Source organism: Thrips palmi, unplaced genomic scaffold (genome assembly GCF_012932325.1).
Source record: "Thrips palmi isolate BJ-2018 unplaced genomic scaffold, TpBJ-2018v1 HiC_scaffold_16, whole genome shotgun sequence".
Classification (NCBI taxonomy): Eukaryota; Metazoa; Arthropoda; class Insecta; order Thysanoptera; family Thripidae; genus Thrips; species Thrips palmi.
The window spans coordinates 11,680,466-11,704,092 of NW_023144625.1; the positions used below are offsets into that span (position 1 = coordinate 11,680,466).

General features: G+C 46.9%; 5 protein-coding genes and 1 long non-coding RNA gene across 10 annotated transcripts; 3 read left to right on the forward strand and 3 right to left on the reverse strand.

The window, feature by feature from the left end:
• Nucleotides 1-2: 2 nt before the first annotated feature.
• On the forward strand, nucleotides 3-3,450 carry LOC117643008 (the record flags this gene model as incomplete). Its single annotated transcript, XM_034381644.1, has 2 exons — nucleotides 3-120; nucleotides 210-3,450. Coding segments are annotated over 2 exons (2,133 nt in total), but the record flags the coding sequence as incomplete, so codon positions are not given.
• A 3,846-nt stretch (nucleotides 3,451-7,296) lies between these two features.
• On the reverse strand, nucleotides 7,297-12,903 carry LOC117643190 (two pore calcium channel protein 1-like). Its single transcript, XM_034381938.1, has 16 exons — nucleotides 12,804-12,903; nucleotides 12,056-12,258; nucleotides 11,798-11,962; nucleotides 11,585-11,710; nucleotides 11,374-11,491; nucleotides 11,049-11,244; nucleotides 10,874-10,973; nucleotides 10,596-10,776; nucleotides 10,289-10,507; nucleotides 10,074-10,193; nucleotides 9,803-9,971; nucleotides 9,541-9,711; nucleotides 9,328-9,448; nucleotides 9,053-9,233; nucleotides 8,861-8,967; nucleotides 7,297-8,759 (listed from the first exon to the last, which is right to left on the reverse strand). Exons 1-16 carry the CDS (start codon nucleotides 12,901-12,903, stop codon nucleotides 8,520-8,522), a joined length of 2,517 nt encoding a protein of 838 aa, XP_034237829.1. The 3' UTR covers nucleotides 7,297-8,519.
• Nucleotides 12,904-13,085: 182 nt separating this feature from the next.
• LOC117643191 (60S ribosomal protein L6) lies at nucleotides 13,086-15,362 on the forward strand. Of its 2 annotated transcripts, none has more exons than XM_034381940.1 (6): nucleotides 13,086-13,193; nucleotides 13,733-13,888; nucleotides 13,982-14,094; nucleotides 14,666-14,823; nucleotides 14,901-15,085; nucleotides 15,158-15,362. In XM_034381940.1, exons 2-6 carry the CDS (start codon nucleotides 13,733-13,735, stop codon nucleotides 15,317-15,319), a joined length of 774 nt encoding a protein of 257 aa, XP_034237831.1. In that variant the 5' UTR covers nucleotides 13,086-13,193; the 3' UTR covers nucleotides 15,320-15,362. The 2 variants fall into 2 exon arrangements, with proteins under 2 accessions (XP_034237831.1, XP_034237832.1); XM_034381941.1 differs by having other exon boundaries at nucleotides 13,159-13,263.
• Nucleotides 15,363-15,656: 294 nt separating this feature from the next.
• LOC117643192 (leptin receptor gene-related protein) lies at nucleotides 15,657-17,826 on the reverse strand. 3 transcript variants are annotated; one of them, XM_034381944.1, is made up of 4 exons: nucleotides 17,565-17,682; nucleotides 17,081-17,155; nucleotides 16,718-16,916; nucleotides 15,657-16,597 (listed from the first exon to the last, which is right to left on the reverse strand). In XM_034381944.1, the coding sequence occupies exons 2-4, from the start codon at nucleotides 17,119-17,121 to the stop codon at nucleotides 16,484-16,486; spliced, it is 354 nt and encodes a 117-aa protein (XP_034237835.1). In that variant the 5' UTR covers nucleotides 17,122-17,155; nucleotides 17,565-17,682; the 3' UTR covers nucleotides 15,657-16,483. The 3 variants fall into 3 exon arrangements, with proteins under 3 accessions (XP_034237835.1, XP_034237833.1, XP_034237834.1); XM_034381942.1 differs by lacking the exon at nucleotides 17,565-17,682 and adding an exon at nucleotides 17,253-17,524; XM_034381943.1 differs by lacking the exon at nucleotides 17,565-17,682 and adding an exon at nucleotides 17,703-17,826 and having other exon boundaries at nucleotides 15,659-16,597.
• A 380-nt stretch (nucleotides 17,827-18,206) lies between these two features.
• LOC117643189 (transitional endoplasmic reticulum ATPase TER94) lies at nucleotides 18,207-22,694 on the forward strand. Of its 2 annotated transcripts, none has more exons than XM_034381937.1 (5): nucleotides 18,207-18,361; nucleotides 19,640-19,745; nucleotides 19,847-21,883; nucleotides 21,983-22,137; nucleotides 22,214-22,694. In XM_034381937.1, exons 1-5 carry the CDS (start codon nucleotides 18,345-18,347, stop codon nucleotides 22,311-22,313), a joined length of 2,415 nt encoding a protein of 804 aa, XP_034237828.1. In that variant the 5' UTR covers nucleotides 18,207-18,344; the 3' UTR covers nucleotides 22,314-22,694. The 2 variants fall into 2 exon arrangements, with proteins under 2 accessions (XP_034237828.1, XP_034237827.1); XM_034381936.1 differs by lacking the exon at nucleotides 18,207-18,361 and adding an exon at nucleotides 19,467-19,512.
• On the reverse strand, nucleotides 22,344-23,285 carry LOC117643193. Its single transcript, XR_004587602.1, has 2 exons — nucleotides 23,026-23,285; nucleotides 22,344-22,946 (listed from the first exon to the last, which is right to left on the reverse strand). It is a non-coding gene; the product is annotated as an uncharacterized LOC117643193 (long non-coding RNA).
• Between the last annotated feature and the right edge of the window lie 342 nt (nucleotides 23,286-23,627).

The following is a 23,627-nucleotide window of genomic DNA, read 5'->3' on the forward strand; positions in this document are numbered from 1 at the left end:
GGGCGCAGTGCGACGCCATGCTGCTCGGCAGGGAGGTGGTGGAGGGCGCCGTGCACGCGTCCTCGCTGGCCTGCCTCGTGCGGGGCCTGGCCGGCACCAAGGCGCGCCCGAACCGCCAGGGTAGGTCAACCGCTTCTCTTACTTTGTAGCAACTGTCGCCAAATAATCTCCAGGATAATCTGAATGATAACGCAATGTGACTGTTGCAGGCCGGCGCTACCTGCTGCGGTGCTCCGAGAGCGGCGTGGAGCTGGTGGCGCGGCGGCCTGCCCTCCGGCCGCTGGGCTCGGGGCTGGCCCTGCGCGCCGACGACGAGGGCTTCGAGTCCGACGAGGACCGCCGGTCCACGCGTTCGGATGACTCCACCAGCGTGTCGTCGTCATGCTGCCTCGTCGACGACCACGTCTTCAAGGCGGGCCAGGGGAGCGCGCTGTCGGCCTTGGTGGGCGTCACGGCGCCCGCCACGTCCTCGACGAGCAGCGACAGCGCCAACAGCAGCGGTGGCTCGGACACGGACGAGGTCGACGCCAAGGCGTCCCACGACGCCGTGTCCGTGGACACGGCCTCCTCGGCCTCCTCGGCCGTGGCCAGCGGGCCGTTCCGGGAGAACTTCTCGTTCCAGGACGTGGCGTTCTGCCACGTGGACGCCGCCTTCCCTCGGGTTGTGGTGCTGGTGGTGCGGCGGGCCGCGGCGCCCAGGCGGCTCAGGGCGACGGGCGGGCCGTCGGGGCTGGAGGCGCTCGTGCTGGAGTGCCGCGGCGAGGAGGGCGTGCGCGCGCTGTGCTCCGCGTACCAGGAACTGAGTCGGCGCGTGCGAATGGACGGCGCCTTCCGCGCGCCGCACCGCCGGAAAGACGACGCCCCGAAGGACGCCGCCACCGCCGCCACCGTGGTCAGCGGGGCCGTCCTGCCCAAGTTCATCTTCTCCAAGGTGGACGAGGCGGCGGCCGTGCCAGGCGAGGCGAGTCGCTTCAACCTGGTGCAACGCACCGACGGCGACGGCGTCACCCACATCGAGGTGTCGCGCGGCAGCGGCGCGTCTCTGGTCAGCGTCGACGACGCGTCCGCCGGCGGCTCCGCGGCGTCCGACGTGGCCGACGACGACCACCTGTGCGGCCCGTCCAGCATCATCAGCATCAGCACGCCGGACGCGGGCAACATCCTGTCCTCCGCGGACCGCAGCCGCATCAACAAGGAGATCGAGGGGGTGATCCGCGCCGACGTCGAGAACAACGCGACGCTGCGGCGCGACGCCGGCCACCGGCAGCGGCAGCACCCCGACGAGCCCAAGCTGTGGACCACGGCGCTGACGGCCGACGACGACGCGGCCACTGCCGGGCTGGGCTCGGGGCTGAGCGGGCCCTCGTCCCTGCCGCCGCCGCAGCGCCCGGAGCGGAAGCGCTTCGTGCGGAAGAACAAGGCCCCCGCGCCGCCCGCGCCCTCACAGCCGGGCGACGCCAACGCCATGAAGAAGAAGACCGTGGAGGCCGTGGTGCTCAACAACACCCTCAACAGGGTGAGCAGGCCACTGTCCGCGGGGCCGCTGGGCGCGCTGGGCGCCGAGCAGCGCGTGGTGCGCGGCCAGTTCATCCGCGTGTCCGTGGACCAGCAGGCCAAGCAGCAGGGCTGGCCGTCGCACCAGTCGCACCAGCACCCCCACGTCAGCCACTTCCCCGCCGGCTGGACGGGGCCGCCGCCCGCGCGCTCCGCCACGCCGTCGTCCGTGTCGCACGGGCCGCACCACTGGGGCGTGTTCCCCGACGCGGACCACCGAAGGTACCAGCGGCGAAGCCGCAGCAGCGACTCGGGCAGAGGGCAGCCGAGGCCGCGCAGCCCGCCCGCGCCGCGGCGGCCCATGGCCTACCGGTACATCGACGCGCACACCCCCGCGCCGCGGCCGCACCCCGCCGCGCCCGGCGCCACCACCAACTCGCTGTCGAACCGCTTCTTCGGGCTGTCGCAGAAGCTGCGGGAGATCGGGGGCTCCGTGGTCGGCGGCTCCCTGGTCGGCGGCTACCCCGGCTCGGGCCGCAGGAACAGCTGGGGCGACTCGCCCACCCGGTTCTACACCAGCCTGGACCCGCCCAAGCCCAGCGCGCCCGGCGCCAACAACCTCAAGTCTGTCATCAAGAAGAACCACGTGGCCGGGGGCCCAGGCCCCGGCGGCGCCGAGCCCAAGAAAGTCACCTTCAGCGCCTACGCCACCGTGCAGGTCGTGGACTGATGAGGCGCGAGAGGCGCGAATGGAGCGAGTGCCAACCAGGTGCTGGGAGGGCGACTCTCTCGCACCGCCTACTTTAGTACCAATTGCTACCTACAACAGTGTATATAGTAATGAATATGTAGAGTATTTTGTGCAATACGGCACACCAGTCGTGTACAGGTTTGGTGTTAAGTTTAGGACGTTAAGCTTGTTAGATAAATGTTAATATGTTTGCTCTTCTTTGTTTCTGTCCTTTACGCTTTCATGATCTGTAACTTTCTACAAGTGGAAATTTTTGTTTTATTCTTGTGGCCTGTAGCTATCTTGCTCTGTTTCTCGTCTACTTCGCTCTTAGTACGCTCTGTACAATGCTGTGGATCGTGACTTTGTGTAAGCCATTGGATAGTTCAGAACCCCTTAATGTCATGGGTCCTTTGGAGAAACGTTTTCGTATTTATCGTTTTAGTCGGTTTTAATAGGTACAGCATATTGCTCAAAACTGTCCAGTTCTAGCGAACGGATATTTGCTCAAGAGTTGCCGTCCCCCACTCAAAGAAATCAAGTCCCCCATAGTTCCCTATAGTGGACTAAACCTGAGAATCGGAGATCAAGAACTGAATAGATCGCGCCGAATTTAGGTTTCTCCGCTCGAAATATTTTTTGCCTTGATTTCCACCGGCCCTGCTGCCGAAGGCGGGAATGGGAGGAGTGACTCTTTGCTACCTGTAGGAGTAATATAGTTCAATGCTCTCGACAAACATTCCAGACTAGAATATTTCGTAGGTAGGTACACTGTAATAAACAATTCAAAATTAATTTATACTTAAGTAAACGAACGAACAGCTCTGATGATATTACGCCCAATCATCGAGTAATATCAATTTTGAGCTGGAACATTTGGCGTCATTAAGACAGCCTCAGCTTGGTGGTTTCTGCAACCAAAACGTTTGAGGGACAATATTGTCACATTTTCGTTGCTTCCATTTCTTCCCACTCTGACATTTCTTTCTAAGGCCACAGTTGAAATAACCCTTGCCCTTTTTTTCGGGCCTCATGCACTATTTGTGGATTTTTTCAACTGTGTCCCGAGCGAGCATCGTCCTTGGTGGAAATGTGGACGTGGTCATGTCAAGCCAGACCAAACACCAACAAAAGAAAAGGTCAATTGCCATGTTAATGTAGTGTTGTTGACGAGTATGGAGCGTGTAACTAATGTTAAATCAATAAATCAAGTCGCCGAAAACACAGGTCTCCTCGTTATTTTTTATTTATTTTTTTGCCCGCCTTCCAAGGCCCCCTACACCTTTGATTTGGCCCAACGGCCCAACGGGAGCACCAAGGCCTGCAAGGCACTGCACTGGAGGCGGTCCGGCATGTGTCCCAGCCACGCCACGCCACACCAACACCACGCAGTGTGAAAAAAATTACAAGGCGCTCAGTCGTCATTTCGGCAGGGATAATAAAAGATGCCTCTGCTTTACAAGCTGCTGCGAAACGGCAACGCACTGCGCCGATGCAACTCATGCCATTGTGTGTGTGCGTGCTGCGTCAGCCTGTTCATGCGCCACTTGGATTTTAATCACACACCCGGAATCAAGGCGGCCTGCGCCGCCGCGTCCATAAAAGCCCCCAACAAAAGGTATTTTGTCCCAAAAAAATACTAAAAAACAACAAAAAAGTGGCAATGCGTTCTGTTGCTTTGATTTTACACGCACTTTGCGTTTTGCGGGAACGCCTGTGGCGGTGCTTGGCGGTGCTTGGCGCGCTTTGCTGGCGGCCGGGAAGCGCCTCGCCGAGGCCCGACAGGGGAAGTCCTTCCCTTCCTCGCGCTCCTCGCGTCGTCCTTTCACCTCCCAGTCCACGGACTGCACGGATGGCAGTCTGCTCGCGATGACGCAACGCGGCTTTACTTTTTGACTCTCGCGAGGTCCGCGCGGCCTTATCCGTCAACACACTTTCGTTCCATCCATCGCTACGCTGGGCCAGGCTGTGGGGGGCTGCCTGCTTGGATGCCAGTCACAAGTAGGCAACTCTTGGGAACCTCGGTAGGTAGGCAGAGGGGGCAGGGGTGACGCCGTGACCCCCTTCTAAAACAACTGTCTGGCTGCGCCGGGCTGCGCCACCGGGGCGAGGCAGGTCGTCGCTCCGTCTCCCTCGCACTTAGCGCCCCGCGAGTGCGCGAGAGACAGAGCGACGAAAACGACTCTCGGAACCAATCTGCAGGCGAGGTCAGGTGCGAAGGGCCGACGCGAAGGGCAGGTGCGTTTTCGGCGCTCCGTTCGCCCGGTTCGCGCTGATAAGGCAGCCGCCGCTCGCTCGGTGCCTTCGGTGCGCGGCCAGACGATGGTTTCGCAATTATGAGACAACATAATTCATTCGGCGGCCAATAACACACTACTTTACGAGGCACACACACACACACACACGCCGAGGCGCCTTATCGGTGCATCGCGGCGCTGTTTCGGTGTTTCGGTATGGACCGGCCCCCGGTGGCGGCTTGGGCGGCGGTGGCCGCGGTGCCCTGCCGGCGGAGTGAGTGTACAGTGTGCGGTACGCCCCCGAATGAGATCTAAATGAGATCTGACAAGCGTGAGAGGGAAGGTGGACTGGAGGTGTGTATACAGTTTCGCACACACGCCGCGCGACGTGCGGACCGTGCCGACCGTGCCGACTGCGGACTGGGGGCACTGGTCGTACTGGTTGCTGGGTATTGGGTACCGGGGGTACCGGGCCCGATCAATAATCGAAGAGGCAGTGCGGGGGCGGGCCACAGTGGGCCAGAAGACCGATGGAGGCGGCCAAAACTCTAGACGCGAGGGTGCCGAGGGTGCCGGCCGTGCCGGCGGCGCGGGGGCTTCCGCACGCACACTACGCCACGCCACGCCGCGGCCACCGCACGCACAAGGTCCACAGAACAATACGTCCTTCCCGCGTGATCGCCGCCCCGGCCGTTCCGCCGTTCCCATCAAATTGAGGCCGCTAAAAATGGGCGGCCGGTCTGTTTCTGTGCCGTTTGTCTTGCTTTCTTGCTTTCTTTCTCGTTTCGACAAAGTGCGCGCGGAGTCTCGTCTGCCTGCGGGCTGATTCCGAACTGCGGCGCTTCGCGTCGCTCTGTCTCTCTCGCACTCGTCAGCCGTTCCGTAGGGGTGCGAGAGAGACAGAGCGACGAAGCCACCGTTCGGGATCGGGCTGCGTGTCCCGGTCCACGCGTCTTGGAGGCGGAGAATGGCATATGGGCCTTTATTGCTTTTCGTGGTTCGCGGTGTTGGCGGTGTCGGCGACCTCTTCCTTCCGCCCTGCCCGCTTCGCCCATCCGTCTAGCGCCGCGCCGCCGCGCCGCCCGTGTGGGACAAGTGGGTCATGACAAACAGGCGAGCCACCCGCCTCGCACGCCTCGCACCGACAGGGAGCCGCTCCGGCGACGCGGGGGTCCAGCAGTCCAGCACCTCCATTCCGAACGCGGCTCCCGTCTCTCTCGCACTCACGGGGCGTCCCGTATGGGTGCGAGGGAGACAGAGCGACGCAAGAACTGTTCGGCAGCAGGCGGCTGGCTCCTGTTCTCTACTGTTCTCCAGCCCATTTCGTGTCTCGCGTCCCGAGCTCGTGTGATTGCTGCTCGAACCTCGAACCCTGTGTTGGCTGCCACCCTGGGGCGCGCCGCTGTGCCGTGGCCGTGGCTGTGGGGGTAACTTTGGTAACCTACTGTACCCGTCACTGGAAGACCATTATTGTCAGAACCAGGGACTAGGGGAGCGCCACAAATTGTTGTTGGGCGAGCCATAAGATCAAAACAGAACACAAACATATCATATAAATTCGGCTGGACCACGATTTCACCGTCGCGGGGGGCCTGCCGGCGTGCCGGATCGCCGGGCAAGGTAGGCCACCGAGCGCACGCCAGCGTGTGGACTGCCTACCTGGCAGGCGCCTAAGCGTGCAAGTGGCATGCTTGCCCGGTGGACACCTACAGCCTGGTTGGCTGGCAAGGGGTCTCTCTAAAAGTTTACTGGGCGAAGCCGCGAGGCCACGCGGAGTCTATGCCGTCTCCACGTGCCAACGGCCGTTCGGCCGCGCGCAGTGTGCCGCACTCCCACAGCGCGGAGCGCGGGTCAGCTGCAGTGCAGACCGACTCAGTCTGTCCCTGTCTGTCTCGCTGTCATGGGTGCGTGGCCCGTAGGGGTGCGAGAGAGACAGCACGACGAAGCACTGTTCGCAACCAGCCTGTCGGCCCGTCTCTGCGTCGCTGCGTTGCGTCACAACGGCGGAATTGATTCATTCATCTCGCATTTAAATACGCTGCGCCGTGCCGCCGTGCCTCGGCCCGGCCGCGCGAGGCGAGGATGCGCTGCGCGGCGCCGCCATGCAAATACCGAGGGCCGGGCAGCGAGGCGGCAGGCGAGGGCCGTCGTGGAAATGAGGCCCTCCCCCGCAGCCATGCCCGCCGCGCCGTGCCATCTCCCTCTCAGTCTGTCTCTCTCTGTTCCCTGTGTGGGCCAGCCGTCTGATTCCGAGCACTGCTTTCGTCGCTCTGTCTCTCTCGCACTCATGGGGCGGTCCGCAGGGGTGCGAGAGAGACAGAGCGACAAAGCAGTGTTCGGAATCAGACGGTTGGTGGGCCGGCCAGCGCCAGCTCCTATGAGTGACACCCCAGGTCAGCTCCCGGCGCGAACCTTGCTCGCTTGCTCTCGTGACGTAACGCCCCCCAACCTGCTCACTACACTGTCGTTTCAAACTCGTCCATCACGTTGCCATCCTCGGCTGTGAGCATCTCCCTCACCTGGGCGCACGTAAAATGACCCATGTGCGTGCCATTGGCGAGGGAAGTGCCAGGAGGTGCCAAGATATTGGAACGAATTTTGGTGATCCCTGAGAACTATTAAAGCAAAGTATCGCCACTGACTGGGGACCCGCCACTGCATTCGCGCGCCGAGAGGAAAATCAAGTGATGTGAGTGGCTCTTGAATTCCCACGACGAACGCTCTCGAGGAGAAACCTTGAGGCTGCGCGGAGGAGCGGGCACCGGGGCAAATGTCTATAGGATATTGCAGATTGCCTTTAACAATTGTGTTTTTTTTTCATGCATTTATTTCACAATATAGGAAAATGTTACATTCTACACATTAATAAAAGCTGCATCGATTGGACATAAAATCAAAATCACAGAGACTGCTAGAACTAAACATATAAGTGGAGGTCTATGGTCCATAACAGCGTCACTGATCATAATTAATATTGTAGTGAATTTACAAACAAGACTGAGGATGAACCAGGTACATACGAAATAATAGCTCTGACCTCCAAAAACCTTCACTACTGGACTTCCTTATGAAATGCACAGGTTATTGTACACAACAACAGTCTTCATTGTATTTTCTAGTTATCTACCAATATTAGTGGTGGAAAAAAAGCATTAACATTTAAGACACTAACAGCTTTGGGTTGAGTGTTGTCCTTTGCACAATCTGTAAACTATCGTTCCTGTTTGCTCCCTTTCATTCAAAACGATATGAGATCTTTGACTCCATAAAAAAAAAGTTGAACAAAATTTTGATTTGGGTTATTAATTTAGATTCACAAAAACTCCTGGGTTGCTACATAAACCCCATTCTGGTGTCATAGAACTAAAATACTGCATTCATAGGAACATAAAAAAAATTGACAAAGTAAAAGATACAGTTTGAACTATATAACAAATAGATATCACAAGGGCACTCCATAATCTATAGGTTTCTGGAAAAGCCAGCTATTGGTCTACACACACACAAACATACTCACACACACTTTTTTTAAATAAATTAAAAGAAAGGGGAAAATAACTACATTTTACCCACACGTTTTAAAACAATTATTAGCACCATGACTAGGCAGAAAAAGATTTTAACATCCAAGAGCAGCTTAAATATACAAATGCTCTAAATACATAACAATTCATTCTGTCTTACTACATATAATGCTAAAACACATTTGGATCAATATAATACTTTCTGTTCAGATGTGAAAGAAAAGCAACCATCCGCCCATTAGCTACTTCTATGATGTGAAGCTTGCACATGAAATTAATAAGCATATAAATTAAAATGGAAAACTTCCATGCTTGTCTTATTTTATGGAAATGTTGCATAGTCAATGATTTTGTCTGCATTTTAAAATCATTCCAAAAATTGCAATACTGTCATATTATACTACATACAGAAAAAGGCCCAGGAAAACATTTGACTAGTGTTAAGAATTGGCTCAATAATCACAAATTAAATTCTTAAAACCATATTAGTATTTTTGAACAATTAAAAGTAAAAGCTTCTCGACATTGTTCCACCTATCTATGTGATAAACGTCTTAAAATTGTGTCCTCCCTGTCTACCCCTAGAACAACACTATCAGATTCTGTAATAATCACATGCTCTGCATCAACATCTTGAGAAAATTGATTTCCATTTTGAACATTTTTCTCTGCAGCTGCAGCTTCATTCATCCATTCTTCAATTTCAGTTCGATACATCCGGTTCATGAGAACTTCCCTATTACGAGGACGGCATCCAATAAATGTTGAGATTCCCTTTAAAAAAAAGTAATGAATGAAGATGTGTACATAGAGAGTCTCTCTTCTTTATCAATTGCAAAACAGATAATATTTTGTGTCTAATTATTCATACATACCCCAACTACAAGTTGAGGTCTCAGAGAATCCAGTAATTGTTGATCACGTAGGAGAACTGAAAGTTCCTCCCACTTCAAATGCAACTCTTCATGAAGCATTTTCTCCTCTGCAAAGTGAATTTTTGGTATATTTAGAAACATTTCTCTTCTTACCCTTAAGATATGAGGTGTTAATTGATCAACTAAACTCACCTTCTCGTTTGGTAGTCTGCCGCTTGTACTGAATACGGAATCTAAAGGCCTCTAACACAGATGCAACTACAATAGTTAAAACAACTGAGGTCATCAAATAAAAGAGCATGAAATATCCCCTACTAGACGGATGAACAACAACTGCATAGGCATTCATGACAATGAACCAGTTGTTAACAACCTGTCAAAATAATAAAGAAGAATTTAAAATGAAGAAATTTAAATGAAGACATAGGCCAAAGCTAAATAAAATATAATTATGGTAGCCCACTTACCATCAACTCAAATAATGTGACAAAGCTTGTTGCCATATTTTCAAAGTTGTTCAGGTAATAGTATCCTCCTGGAGTAGTTGTGTTCACACTCCATCTATAAAAGTCTTCTACAGCTGTGCCGCTATTAGACACAAACAAAAAGCAAACCTTGTGAATATTCCTATCAAGATTGAGAACATTTTATAGGAATGTCCCAGTCTCATGAATACGTACTTGCAACAGTTTCTCAGTTCATAACCAGCAAACAGCTCCATTCCAATTATTGCAAAGAAATAATACAATACCAGTATAACCATTACAGCTGATGACATTAAGGGAGACAAAAGCACCACTGTGCCAAACACATCTCGGTAGCGCTTTTTCATCTTGAATAAGCGTAACAACCTATTTTGTAACAAAAAGGAATGTATTAGAACAGAAACAAAATTAAAATCCCAAAATAATGACCCTTGCCAGTTTAAATGCGAAAAGTCACCTCAATGGACGTAGTACTACGATGAAAGTCAGTGTAGGAAACAAATAATTTAGTAGAACTCCAAGGAGGGCAGCCAAAGTAACAGTGAAATCATACACATTCCACCCTGATGAAAAGTATCGTGATAGGCCCATGCCAAGCACTTTCAGAAGAGCTTCAACAACAAACACTTCACCGAAAAAGAAACAGAGAAAGCAGAAACAACAAGATAAAAACAAATTTGAGACAAAAAAATTAAAGGCCTTTCAATAGCTGAATTTCATGAACTCACAGGCTAAAAAGAAAATTGTGTCCCATGACGCAGCAAATGCTCTAGCTGCTTCTTGAAGATTGTTGTAGTCCTGGCCAATTCGAATAGCCATGGCAATGCCATTACAAATTATGAGACAATCTAGTTTGGAATAAATGCAAACCGTTTTTAGAGACCATTTGACAGCCACACAAAATTGTCTAAAACAAAAAATAATATCTTTAATAGTATCTTACAAACAACTTTTTCAAAGTGTTTCCAATGAACCAAGTCATGCATCTTCTGGAGAACACTTTGAAGTGGAGGCCAAGCGGTGTGGAACCATGGAATGTGCGCGAACTGAGGTTCCCATGACAGCATGACAGCATCATACACACGGAAAAAGTCTTCCTGAGATAATTCTCCAGTCCCACTACTGTCCAGATAGTGAAACATCAACACTACATCTATTGGGGCTGTAGAAAGAAACCAAATTTTAATGTAGTTGAACTAAATAACTGAAATTTTACTTGTCCAAAAATACAAACACAAAAACAAACTCACTCTTTTGTGGTGCATAGTAGTGCATCAAACCTTCAAATTGACGAAATCGGATGTGGGTGGGATTTTGTTTAGACACTAGGAGTCGGAATGATAAACGACAAGCTTGTCTCTTGTGTAGGAGCAGTTTACGAAATTTGTCACGTTCCACACGTGTAAAGGTTTCATAGACAACGGCAAGCATCTAAAATTGGCACAGTAGGGAACGACAAATACATCAACAACAGAAGAATTTCGATGACTTCTTATCTATAATCATTATATAAAAATTTCATTCTTACCAGATTCATAAGCACGTATAAAACAATGCACAGATATGATATAAAAAAGAGAGCATACCATGTTGAACGAGCATATGCTGGCATCATTACATCAGGAAAACTGGAAAAGGGAATTTTGACAATATCTTCTTTTTACAGAAAAATAAGTTACTGACAAACAAAGGTTGATGCATACTTAGCAGTAGTGAGAAGGACAAACATGCTGACAAAGCTAGTTGTTAAGGTGGAAAAATGGGGGTTGTGGGGATCTCCAGAGAAAAGAAAATATCCTAGCAGGGCAAAAGTAGACACAAAGAAGAAAAGCAGGCCCATCATATCCAAAATAGGAGGCATAGATTGTAGAATTTGACGAATGAATCTGCGCACAGCTCCTGAAGAAAACATTTACAAATGAAAACCAGAGACAAATTGAGCCATCCCCACAAACAAAACAGAAACATGGATAGAAACATGGAAATCATGAATCACAGACATGCGGACAATTCATGCATTATGCTCACCAAAGCTTCGAGTATCAATCAGGAAAATCGGGCGGAAAGCTCTTGTAACTCGAAAGTGACTTGATCTTCTAATCAATACCACAAGAGCTTCAAAAAACATCACTAGTAATGTTAGACACTGAAATAAACCAAAAGAAAAAAGGAAATAGCGATAGAAATCAAAATAAACCCTTTTAAGATACTTCTTAAAAAGTACTTTAGGAAAATCTACCTTGATCATTGTCCTCTTGTGACGTAGGATTGTGCGCCAACCAATCCATCTTAATTTTAAAAACACCTCTCCAGCTATTGTGATCAGAGCAGCAATTTCCATGATGCTGGACATCACTACAGGTAACTGTTGTCATAAAGACCCATCATTCACTGAGTTTAACAGAACTATGTCATTGTGTAAAATATTAAAAAGCAATTAGTGAAACCTTACTTTAAATGCAGCGACTGCAGGATCCTCCCCGAGGGCCAGTGCTAACAAAACTGAGGATGTGAATAGGTCCAATCCATAGTACCAATTGTTATGGACCAGAAGATAAGCAGGGACTGCTTTAGGGTCACTAGGATGTGAGTCAAACTTTTCATTGTTGGCACCCTCCTAAAAGATTCCGAAGGAAAAATATGAACATTGAAAAAGGACAGAACCCTTTGACCCATCACAAAGGTTTACAGAAAAATATTTATTACAAACCTCTAAAAATATTGCTGCTTCATGATAATTGGTTTCCCATGATTTTCCAACGTCCCTTGGATCAGACAGAATTCGCATCTCCCCTGACACGCCATCAGTCACATATTCATGATTTAAGCTTGATTGGCTTCCAATCATGTTGGGAAGATCCTGCTCATCAGCTGTCGAGTGCATTTCTGCCGCTCCAGAGCTGATTTCATGTCCTGCCAAATAAGGTGCATGAAAACTTTGTTCTGAAGACATATCTGACATTATAATTCATTCATAAGAAATAAAACCCAGCAAAATGATAAAAAAAATAAACACAAAACAGCTAAAGAAAGGCTGGATGTATTTTACTACTATATTCGAAAGAGTTCTAAAGGGAAATCAGAATGATTGAATTGACCCTGTGAACCACTATAAACCAGTTTGCCTGGAGGCCATGATCTCATGACAATAATGATGTCACAAGGATGTCAGTGTGGATCCACCACCCATCACTCTCTTGTGGGTTTTTGCCAAGGAGGCACGCACCAAAAGTTGACAAAAACAAACTATACTGAAATAAAAGAGCGACATCACTGATCCGAACGTCGAATTGTTAGGATTAAATAAGTTTACGGTGTGAACTGTGCATTTATAAACAAAAACTGACAGGAACGAGAGACCGAGCCCAGAAGTCTGAATACAACGTCCATCCCTATATTGCTTTTCTTAGAGTAAACGAGACATCAAATTTTTATAGAGCTTAGAAAAATGTTTCTACCATCCTGGTCTGAACGGAGATTCCTGCTGAGGTTGATAGTTTCATCGTTAAAACGGGTATAACCATCAGCAGACAGATTGGGTATCACAGCAGACGCCATATGTACAGACTATGTTTATGATACAGTGGCATTGCCAACTGTCTGATCACATTAGCGTATAGCAGGTTCACAGGAATCTGATTATTCCAACGCTCTCATTTTTTGAATTTGAAGTTTAATCTTATTTCTATTTGTTCAAATTGGCTTAGTAGGTCACGTACTCCGATATTTTTACTTTCAAGCAGGTTGGCTGCCCTGCTTGGTGTCCGCCTCCACTGCAAGGTCTTCTGCCCGTCTTTTAGAAGGCTCTTCCGTTTTTGTATTTCTTTCTGAGGCAATCCACGAGAAATGTGAGTACTGGAATTTCATCTTTAATCATCAATCGTTATTTAGGTGGAATTCTACCGACCTCAGTTTAATGTGTGTTCATTACGATTTATGTAATCGTCTTTGCCTTTGAAAGTCAAAATTTTCTCGCCTTTATAATGTAATTTCAGCCGGCTTGCGTGCCAGCGGCATGAGCTCCGAACTGTTTCACACCGTTGTATATGTTTACGTGGATAGACATTTTATCGCTTCATACCCTGAAATTAGTGGAACGCATTAATTACAAGTGGCTGTGAATTTGTTCGGGTTTAGACAGGTCGACTTAAACGCTCAGAATTTGAGTTGTTTACATTTGCCCCTTCGTCTACATAACATAACCCCTCAAGCCTCACTAAACTTTCCTTGCTGTGTGTACATTTCTCGGCTTCTTTTGAGTGTATTTGTTGCCACGAGAGATAATATTTAGGTCCCTTTAATTTTGTCACTAATTTTTTATTAGTCAAGTTATCTTGAAGGCTTGCGTCAGTGGTATGTTTCTCACCAGTAAAATGTAATGTTTCAGATGGTGGCCACTACAGCCGCGAAGGCCCCCGCCGGCAAGAAGCCCAGGGACAGGGGTCAGAAGGAGCTGAGCCCTGGCGTCTACCGTTTCTCCAGGAGTGTTATGTACACCAGGAAGGGTGTTGGCAAATTTGTCAAGAAGACTACCCCTAAAACTGTAAGCTGCCGTAAAATGTATTCCGCAAAGAATGTTTTCCCCTCAATTCCTTCTGTACCTATTATATCTAATGCAACCTTGTTTGTTGTGTAGGTTAAGCCCAAGAAGGCTCTCACTGTTGTGAAGCCCATTGGTGGTGACAAGAACGGAGGCTCCCGAGTGGTCTTGCTGAAGAAGAGGCCCAACTACTACCCCACAGCTGCTGCGTAAGTGTCATGTTGCTCAGTCTCGCTTTGAAGCACCTCTATCTTCATTGTGTACAGTCTGCTGGCTGTATGTAATGTAGAGGTGCTAGAACAATGATGGATTCCAATGAGGTTCAAGACCCCTATTGAATCTCTATTTCACTCCACCAACATGTAGTTTTTCACAAATTTTAATGGTGCATCTCTTTTTGTTGTGTGGACCCTATTTTTAGTGTTCATGTTCGGAGATGCTAGAGTAATGATGGACTATCCAATGTGGTTCAAGATTTACATTGAATCTCTATTTCACCCCACCAACATGTAGATTTTACTAAATTTTATTGATGCACCTCATTTAGTTGGAACACAATCTTTTAGTGTTCAAGATGAGATGCTAAGGAATTGAGTAATTATCCAATGTGGTTCAAGACTTCTATTAAATTTTCCTATCACCCTATCCTCAATGTTCAATGTTTGTGACTACTGGCAATGTCACCTAATGTGCTTTACTCTCAACAAATCTCTATTGCACTTCAGTTACTCTTCTTTCTTAGCTCGTGTGTGTTTATTAACAGCTCTTTCTCTGTTGCAGTATCCGTAAGAACTATTTCAAGTCAAAGAAGCAGCACAAGGTGTACACCAGGCCATCACTTACCCCTGGCACCATCTGCATCGTTCTGGCTGGCCGTCATGCTGGCAAGCGTGTTGTTCTCCTGAAGGTTTTGAAGAGTGGTCTTGCTCTTGTCAATGGTTAGTTTCAGTTTTCAGTTGTCTCTTGTGATCTCGTTGTTTATGAAAGTCTGGTCTAAAATATTTCCATTTTCCAGGACCCTTCCACATTAACGGATGCCCTCTGCGCCGAGTGCACCCGAACTTCCTCATTGCCACAAGCACCGAGCTCGACATCTCCACTCTTCAGGTGCCTGAAAAGCTCAATGATGACTATTTCAAGCGCAAGCGTGAAAAGAGGGCAAAGAAGGAAGAAGGTGAAATCTTTGCCAAGAAGGCCGAGGTAAGTCCAGGCTGCTGATGACTATTCAGGGGACATTCCATGAATGGTTTTCTAATGATCTCTTGCTTTCAGAAATACACTCCCTCTGAGGAAAGGAAGAAGGATCAGGAAGCTATTGACAAGCAGATGCTCCAGATTCTGAAGAAGCACCCTGAAAGGAAAGTGATGGCTAACTACCTGAGGACAATGTTCGGGCTTAAAACAAGCCAGTACCCTCACAGAATGAAGTTCTAGAGCCTTAATGTATACTCCACAATAAATTTACCAAAAAAATCTATTATTGCATTGTTATTTAACCCAGTTTGAAAATTCTTGCACACTAATGTAATGAGGTCGTCCTGCCGGCCTTACAACATTATAGCCAACTGTGAAGTGGCGTCAGGTAATCCCACAATGTTTTGGTTGGTTTACCTGAATGTCATCAGCTTTCCTTAACTGAAAACAACCTATTGTGAAAGGTGACAAGTCCCCCACTCCATCCCCTGATTGGTTAAAAATAAAATCAAAATTTGTCAAATTTCATTGTTTTACTTGATGTTGTGTCAGGAAATTGGAAATTAAACACAATTCATAAATAGTAAATAATTTAATAGATCACCAGGGCTTGAGTAAATCACACTGAATCTGGAGTGTAAACTAAGATAAAAGTGTATACAGTTGATAATTATTAAAATGTGATCAAGCAAGGCATTAAATTAAGTGCCTATTTCTTAAAAATTCAAGACATATTTGGTATTTAATAGGGGCATGTCTTTAGGGTATGAATACTGTACATATATGCTCATCAAAATGCAAATTTAGAGTCATACAAATCTTCTTGATCAACATCAATGTAGCATTGGATTAACAGAACCACAAAAATTGGTGTATAAAACAGCAATAATTACACAGTCATACATTTTCAACCATTATAGAAAGAGGAAACCACAGATAGAAATATAGACCCATTAAATCTCTACTTCTACCTAGCATATTAGTAAGGGTTCAATGTACAAGACTTTTCATAAGTTATTTCAGCGTCCGTTGGCACTCAGCTACAAAACAGAAAGAAGCAGAGAAGGGTGCTACACTAGTTGTTTTAGGATTTATAAACAAAAAAAGAAAGAAACCAACAATGGTATAAAAGAAAGGACAACTAACATGTATTATTCCTAACAGTAAAAATGGCAGCACTGGTAAAATAAGCAACTGCTGTGACACATACTATACTAGCAGAAATGTGCTGAGTGGCCTTGTTTTCATTTTAGATTGTATAAAAAGCCAGGCTATCGAGAGAAAGCAGCTTTCTGACACCATTAAAAAAGAACAAAAAAACCACAAGTGTTTCTTCTGTACCTAAAATCAGTCTCATTGTCCACAACATTCCATGTGGCAGGGAATGCCAGTAAGTATCAAACTTCACCACATACTGTAGTCAGCATCCTCTTGGTCAAATGTTAAGAAGAAACCAAGTAAAGTAAGGAACACGACCACATTACCAGCCAGTGTCAAGTAGCAGGCTCCCATTTGAATCTGGAAAATGAAAAAAATCAACTTATATATTGATACAAACAGGGAAACACATGAACTATGATTGGCTCAATTAGGTTTAATTCTTTGTTTGAATAAAAATAAAACACGGTAGGCAATTACCACAGGACTTTCAGCAGGAGATCTTGCAAGTACTATTGGAAGGGCGAATGCAGACACAATAAATCCCATTGTAATGAAAATGGAAAATTCAAGACATGGGCCCCCTGAACCACCGGAATCCTCTGCATATCGACGTGCAATAAGTGTTGGAACTGGTGCTAGGAGATAGAGAAGAACAACGAAGAAAGGCCACCAAACTCTGAAAACAGAGAAATCATAAAAACTTTGGTAAATTTAATTTATAACATAGTACCAAAACATCCACTTTTCAAAGGCACAGGGAGGGCAGAAGCATGATTCTGACTTGATTTTGACTTGTGCCATCCCTGTGGGCTAATATTGAAAAAATTTAGAAGAACTTACGCATATTGAGGTAGAGCACAGCCAAGTATGACAAAGGTCATACCAATGGATCCAGCAAAGGCTAACGCTACCAGCCTAAACAAAGAAAAGTACCAAAAAGATTATTTAATATTTGATGACATTTATCAACACAAAGGCCATATGCTGGCAATGGTATACAAACACTACTTACGCTGATACAATCGGAATGAAGATTAACCAGAACATGAAACAAATAAAGTAATAAACTCATTAAATTTTTGAACAAGGATGTTATGCAAGAAAAGAGTTCAAGGAGCCAAAGCACCATAGTAACAAAATGTTAGGCTATATCAAAGAGCACACTGAAAGCAGAATAGCTTCAGAAAAGTCGTCAACAAAGATATCATTTTCAAAATCCGTTTTTGATTTCGGGATACGGAATGGCAATTGTATTGTTTACACAGAATGAATAGAAGGCAATCTTCTGTCAAACAAACAGTATGAAAGGTGTAAAAGAGAGTACCTCTTTCATTGCTTGCAAAACCAACAACACAAATACAGCAGCATATTGACGGGAGACGGACGAAAATTTGCACACTCGATATGAGTGCATTACAATGCCACCTTCATCTGTATTAAATGTTCAATATAATTAGAGTACCTTTAATTCCAGCCATCTCGGATGTTTGTCAATCTCCGTCTGTCTTTCCTTTTCTTGTAAACAGAAGAAGACAAAAATGAAGCACTAGAGTAACTTCCAAACGGTCAGATCTGGTCAAAATGACGTAAAAGAATGCCGAAAATTATAAATAAGATAACTGATTTTGCATCCAAATGGAGGTTTTAATATTAGTGCGGATGCTTTTAGACCTGTTAATAATAAAGACAAGTTTTTATACCCTGAAATTTTGGGGACACGTCATTTCCTAAAGAACGATCATGGAGTAATCACGGTGGGAGGAGATGTCCTGGAGAAAGCGTCTCCAGAAGAGTGATTTAAAAAACACGTTAACGTGCATCATTTTGCACTTATGTCGATTATCGACGTTTCTCGAACCTTAATTGAAATTTATCATGCCTGTATTGAAGGATTTAGAACCCTACCACGAATTATATTCCCAAAAATTAGTTAAATAGTAACGAAATTTGGGCAGGGAAAAGGAACGCCCCCCGTGCGTCGACAGATTCTGAGTGCACCAAGCGGCAACGTCTGTCCGTGCGGCTGATCGCAGTCATTGTGGTTTCTGCCGGGCTGTTGGTGACGTTAGTCCTGGAATTCTAAGCGTTTTCTAGAAAAAACACCATGGCTGACGGAAAGAAGTGAGTACTGAAAGAGTTTCTCATGGTTTCTGCTTCCTTGTTTTGAGTAAATCGGCAAGTTGAGTGCAGAACGCTCATTTCTATCGCCTCGGGAAAATGAATGACTCTAGCCTACGCCTGGCCTGCCGTCAAAAGTACATTGTCATCATGTCGGATGTTTTGAGCAATTTCATCTCTGTTTGCACCATTTTTGAATGTTCCTCAAGTTTTTCTTTCTCCGAATCCTCTGTGTCTATAAGTTTCTTGAATCCCCTCAATTATTTTACGCGGCCGGTTGCATCTATTGTGTGCTGCTGGCTGAGGGGGAATAGCCTTTAACCCCTTTAATGGTGAAATAACTCTTTCCGATTTGCTGGTTCCTGTATTTTTCAATCCTACTGGGAACAAATCTTGTTACTTTACTATTCTGATCACTTTTTGTTACCTAGGCAGATGGCAGTTGATTCTCTCTATACTAATTGAGCCCATTCATCTCAGCTGTTATCAGCCCAGATTAAACTTGAGTGTGCATCTAGGTGATTCTTGAACTACACAATAATTCACCATATTGATCAGCCACTACTTACCCTACCTTCATGCGTTGTATTCAGTGCCCATCATGACAGCCGTATCTGTCAAGCACAGTCCAGTTAATCCTTTCGCCACAATTCGAACGGCTGAATGAACCAGGTAGTGGTTGCGATGAGAATGAGTGACACTGTTCTATTAGCATTAAGGTTAGTTAACCTGTTTTTGCCAGCTGAATTGATTTTGCCTTGTGTCACTCATCATTTCTGGCAAAAGATCAAATTTCAAGATGTTTTAAATTATTTTCTGCATTAGTTTAAACTTGTTTTTGTTTTGTGGGTCTGAGACCTGGTTGCTGTTAGATTGGCAGCTTGTGTTTGGCATTCTTGGCTCCAAGCCAACAGTCTTGAATTTCTTCTGTAGTGGACCTCTTACCCTTCAAACACAGAGGCAGTTGCACCAGTCAATTTGATCAAGGTGATCATGGTAGGCAAACGCGATTCAGCCCCTCCCAAAAGGGTTGATAAGGCAAATTTACCACCTTCAAAATCAACTGATCCCAAATCCAAAAAGGATTCTGTTTCCAATAAATTACCGGCAAAGCCATCCACTAAGTTGAATCAAGATCCTAAAAAGAAAGAAAGGTACAAGATGATAAAAGGACTTTTTGTGAAGAAATGTTAAAATTGTTATTTTTTACAGGCCCTGAGGTTTCACTTGTAAATATATTTGATACTAATGCAGCATTTTTTGTTTTGTTTGTTACTATAGTCCTGATGATTTGGCTACCGCAATTTTGCGCCGCAAGGACCGCCCAAACAGGCTTCTTGTTGAGGAGGCTGTCAACGATGACAATTCGGTTGTGGCTCTCTCTCAGGTAAGATTTTATTTTGCTTTAAAGTCCTCATGTATTCACCTTAATTGTTTTTTGGCTTTACTTTGTCTGAGCCCTCTATTTACACTCTACTTTTGTTACAGGCCAAAATGGATGAGCTGCAGCTATTTAGAGGAGATACAGTTCTTCTGAAGGGAAAACGTAGAAAAGAAACCGTATGCATTGTCTTGGCTGATGAGACAGTACCTGATGAAAAAATCCGCATGAACCGTGTGGTGCGCAACAACCTGAGAGTTCGCCTGTCCGATGTAGTGTCAGTCCAGCCTTGCCCTGATGTAAAATACGGCAAGAGAATCCATGTACTTCCCATTGACGACACAGTTGAAGGCTTGACAGGCAACCTATTTGAAGTTTATCTTAAGCCGTATTTCCTAGAAGCATACAGGCCCATTCACAAAGATGATGCTTTCATTGTCCGAGGAGGTATGAGAGCTGTCGAATTCAAAGTGGTGGAAACTGACCCATCGCCTTACTGTATTGTGGCTCCTGACACTATCATCCACTGTGATGGTGATCCAATCAAGAGAGAAGAGGAGGAGGAAGCTTTGAATGCAGTTGGTTATGATGATATTGGAGGATGCAGGAAACAACTTGCCCAGATCAAGGAGATGGTGGAGCTACCTCTTCGTCATCCCAGTCTGTTCAAGGCTATTGGTGTCAAGCCTCCCAGAGGAATCTTGCTTTATGGCCCACCCGGTACGGGTAAGACTTTGATAGCCAGAGCTGTTGCCAACGAAACTGGAGCATTCTTTTTCCTTATCAACGGTCCGGAGATCATGAGCAAGCTGGCTGGAGAGTCTGAAAGCAATTTAAGGAAGGCCTTTGAAGAGGCTGACAAAAACTCTCCTTCCATCATCTTTATTGATGAATTGGATGCTATTGCTCCCAAGCGAGAGAAGACACACGGTGAAGTTGAGCGGCGCATTGTCTCTCAACTGCTAACACTTATGGATGGTCTGAAGCAAAGCTCTCACGTTATTGTTATGGCTGCTACCAACAGGCCCAACTCTATTGATGGTGCTCTTCGTCGATTTGGAAGATTCGACCGGGAAATTGACATTGGTATCCCTGATGCAACTGGTCGTCTTGAAATTCTCCGTATCCACACTAAGAACATGAAGCTTGCTGATGATGTGGACCTCGAACAAATTGCTGCTGAGACCCATGGACATGTGGGTGCTGACTTGGCTTCCCTTTGCTCAGAGTCTGCTCTCCAGCAAATCCGTGAGAAGATGGATCTCATTGATCTTGATGATGATCAAATTGATGCTGAGGTCTTGAACTCTCTTGCTGTGACCATGGAGAACTTCAGATATGCCATGGGCAAGAGCAGCCCAAGTGCACTGCGTGAGACTGTTGTGGAAGTTCCCAATGTCACCTGGAAGGACATTGGTGGCTTGGAAAATGTCAAGCGAGAGCTTCAAGAACTGGTACAATATCCTGTGGAACATCCTGACAAGTTCCTCAAGTTCGGAATGCAGCCATCCCGTGGTGTTTTGTTCTATGGACCTCCTGGATGTGGTAAAACTCTTTTGGCTAAAGCTATTGCCAATGAATGCCAGGCCAATTTCATTTCTGTCAAGGGCCCTGAACTGCTGACCATGTGGTTTGGTGAATCTGAAGCTAATGTCCGAGATGTTTTTGACAAGGCTAGATCAGCTGCCCCTTGTGTCCTCTTCTTTGATGAGTTGGACTCTATTGCTAAATCTCGAGGTGGTAACGTTGGTGATGCTGGAGGTGCTGCAGACAGGGTTATCAACCAGATTCTAACAGAAATGGATGGCATGGGAGCCAAGAAGAACGTCTTCATCATTGGTGCAACAAACAGGCCAGACATCATTGACCCTGCCATTCTGCGTCCTGGACGTCTGGATCAGTTGATCTACATTCCCTTGCCTGATGAGAAGTCTCGGGAAGCCATTATTAAGGCAAACATGCGCAAATCTCCTGTTGCCCCTGACGTTGATATGATTTACATTGCCAAGGTCACGCATGGGTTCTCTGGTGCTGACTTGACTGAAATCTGCCAGCGAGCCTGTAAATTGGCAATTCGTCAATGTATTGAAGCTGAAATCAGGAGAGAACGTGAAAGAGCTGCTAACCAGAATGCTGCTATGGATGTGAGTGTAGAACATTGATTCCACTGTTTAAGATTGATTTAAAATACCTATGTCATTGCTTGTTTATTCATGGCTTCAATTTTTTTTATTTTTTTTCAGATGGATGAAGAAGACCCTGTTCCAGAAATCACAAAAGCCCACTTTGAAGAGGCCATGCGCTTTGCTAGGCGCTCTGTATCTGATAATGATATTCGCAAGTATGAGATGTTCTCACAAACCCTCCAACAATCCCGTGGCTTTGGAACCAATTTCAGGTAAGTGCATTTCATATCCAAGTTTCAGTAAGGAGGTGGTTTTATAGAAAACTTATATTATTTCTTTGTTTTTAAGGTTCCCCAACTCAGCACCAGGAAACACATCTGGTGGTGGCACTGGTGGAGACCAAGGCGGTACTTTCCAAGATGACGGAGATGATGACTTGTACAGTTAGATTATATAAGTGTTTTTAGGTGGAATCATGATGTCGGCCAGGCTGGCAGGCAATCTGAAATTGTAACACTCATTGATTGGTTGCCAGCTGGTGCTGTTGTCATAGCATTGAAAGTTCTCATATAATTTTTCTATTATAAATAGATTTTAACAAAGAATTCATTATGAAGGGGAGAGAACAAGCATTTAAATGTCTTTTCAAATTGTGCAATTTTCATCAGAATATTGGCTTTTTTTACCAGGGTGTTACTTACTCGGATCAACAATTTCATTTTTAAGAAGTTTTATTTCAATGTGGCATGAATGTCCATGTGGTTGTAATGTAACCCTGTAAGCACTTTCTCAAACAAAAAAGAAATAAATTCCCAAAAAAAACCTTAAATGCGAATGTTGTTTCAGTCCTTTATTCTTGTCACTTACACAATGAACTATGTACAATATACCCTCATTCAACAACTAAAGAGCTCATTAGTCCCAATGAACCAGAACAATTGTAGCATATGCTATAAAACTGTCAGTCTCATAAGGAACGCAGCAAAAACAGTCACAGTTCTCGTCCCAAAGCGCGGCGAAGTGGCTGCACAACCCTTGATGACACTTCTCAATTATTCGAACGACGCAGGCACTTTTATATCTGAAACACGGGCACAGGCAACTCGTTGAATTCCGTTATTGAACAAGAGGACACACGCGACCGAGCGGCGAGCGCGCACCTTTTCAAGTCCAACCCGTTGAGGCTCCTCGTGATGTGGGCGGCCAGGATGCGGCACGCGTCCCCCGCCCATTGGCTGCTGTAGCGCAACTGGGGCGCAAACGCGAGGCTCGTCTGGGAGTCGCATGCCGACCGAGACGCCGGACCCGCGTCCAATCCGAGGCCGTCCGCCAGGGCGTCGAACAGGCACTTCTCCACCGTGGCCAGGTTCGGCCGGTGCTTGGGGGGCAGACGGGGGATGGGGCGCGGCTTCCGCGGCAGCAGGCCGAACAGGGGGAAGAGGCCGCGCCGCCAGCGACCGCGTTGCCCGAGGCCTTGCCCGAGGCCGCCACCACCGCGACTCGCTCCAAGCCTGCACATGCACGCCGCGGCCGTCCCGACGCCACACGCTGAGAACACGCACTTACGCCCAGAGCCCTAGAGCAGCTCCAGCGAGGGCTGTGGGGGAAGTCCGGGGAAGTCCCTCACCACCTGCTCCGCGGCGTCGGCGTCGCCAGCTCGACGGCCTGCTGCTTGCCCGCCTGCAGTGCCTGGAGGGCCTCCAGGGCGGTGCTGAGGCGCTTATGCCTGTCCAGGGTCGCGGCGCAGGTGGCCATGGCTGCA

Bases quoted from the DNA above. Each gene is read 5' to 3' on its own strand.
- LOC117643190 (XM_034381938.1), bottom strand. From the start codon at position 12,903: ATGGCGTCTGCTGTGATACCCAATCTGTCTGCTGATGGTTATACCCGT. The intron at 10,777-10,873 runs GTAAGAATGAAA...TGCCAATTTTAG, and splicing joins TATACGTGCTTATGAATCTG to ATGCTTGCCGTTGTCTATGA. The intron at 9,449-9,540 runs GTACGTATTCAT...TGTGTCTAATAG, and splicing joins GAACTGAGAAACTGTTGCAA to CGGCACAGCTGTAGAAGACT.
- LOC117643191 (XM_034381940.1), top strand. From the start codon at position 13,733: ATGGTGGCCACTACAGCCGCGAAGGCCCCCGCCGGCAAGAAGCCCAGG. The intron at 13,889-13,981 runs GTAAGCTGCCGT...TTTGTTGTGTAG, and splicing joins AGAAGACTACCCCTAAAACT to GTTAAGCCCAAGAAGGCTCT. The intron at 14,824-14,900 runs GTTAGTTTCAGT...TCCATTTTCCAG, and splicing joins TGGTCTTGCTCTTGTCAATG to GACCCTTCCACATTAACGGA.
- LOC117643192 (XM_034381942.1), bottom strand. From the start codon at position 17,287: ATGTTCTGGTTAATCTTCATTCCGATTGTATCAGC. The intron at 17,156-17,252 runs GTAAGTAGTGTT...TTCTTTGTTTAG, and splicing joins TTCATTCCGATTGTATCAGC to GCTGGTAGCGTTAGCCTTTG. The intron at 16,917-17,080 runs GTAAGTTCTTCT...CTCTGTTTTCAG, and splicing joins TGTGCTCTACCTCAATATGC to AGTTTGGTGGCCTTTCTTCG.
- LOC117643189 (XM_034381937.1), top strand. The intron at 19,746-19,846 runs GTAAGATTTTAT...CTTTTGTTACAG, and splicing joins CGGTTGTGGCTCTCTCTCAG to GCCAAAATGGATGAGCTGCA. The intron at 21,884-21,982 runs GTGAGTGTAGAA...ATTTTTTTTCAG, and splicing joins ACCAGAATGCTGCTATGGAT to ATGGATGAAGAAGACCCTGT.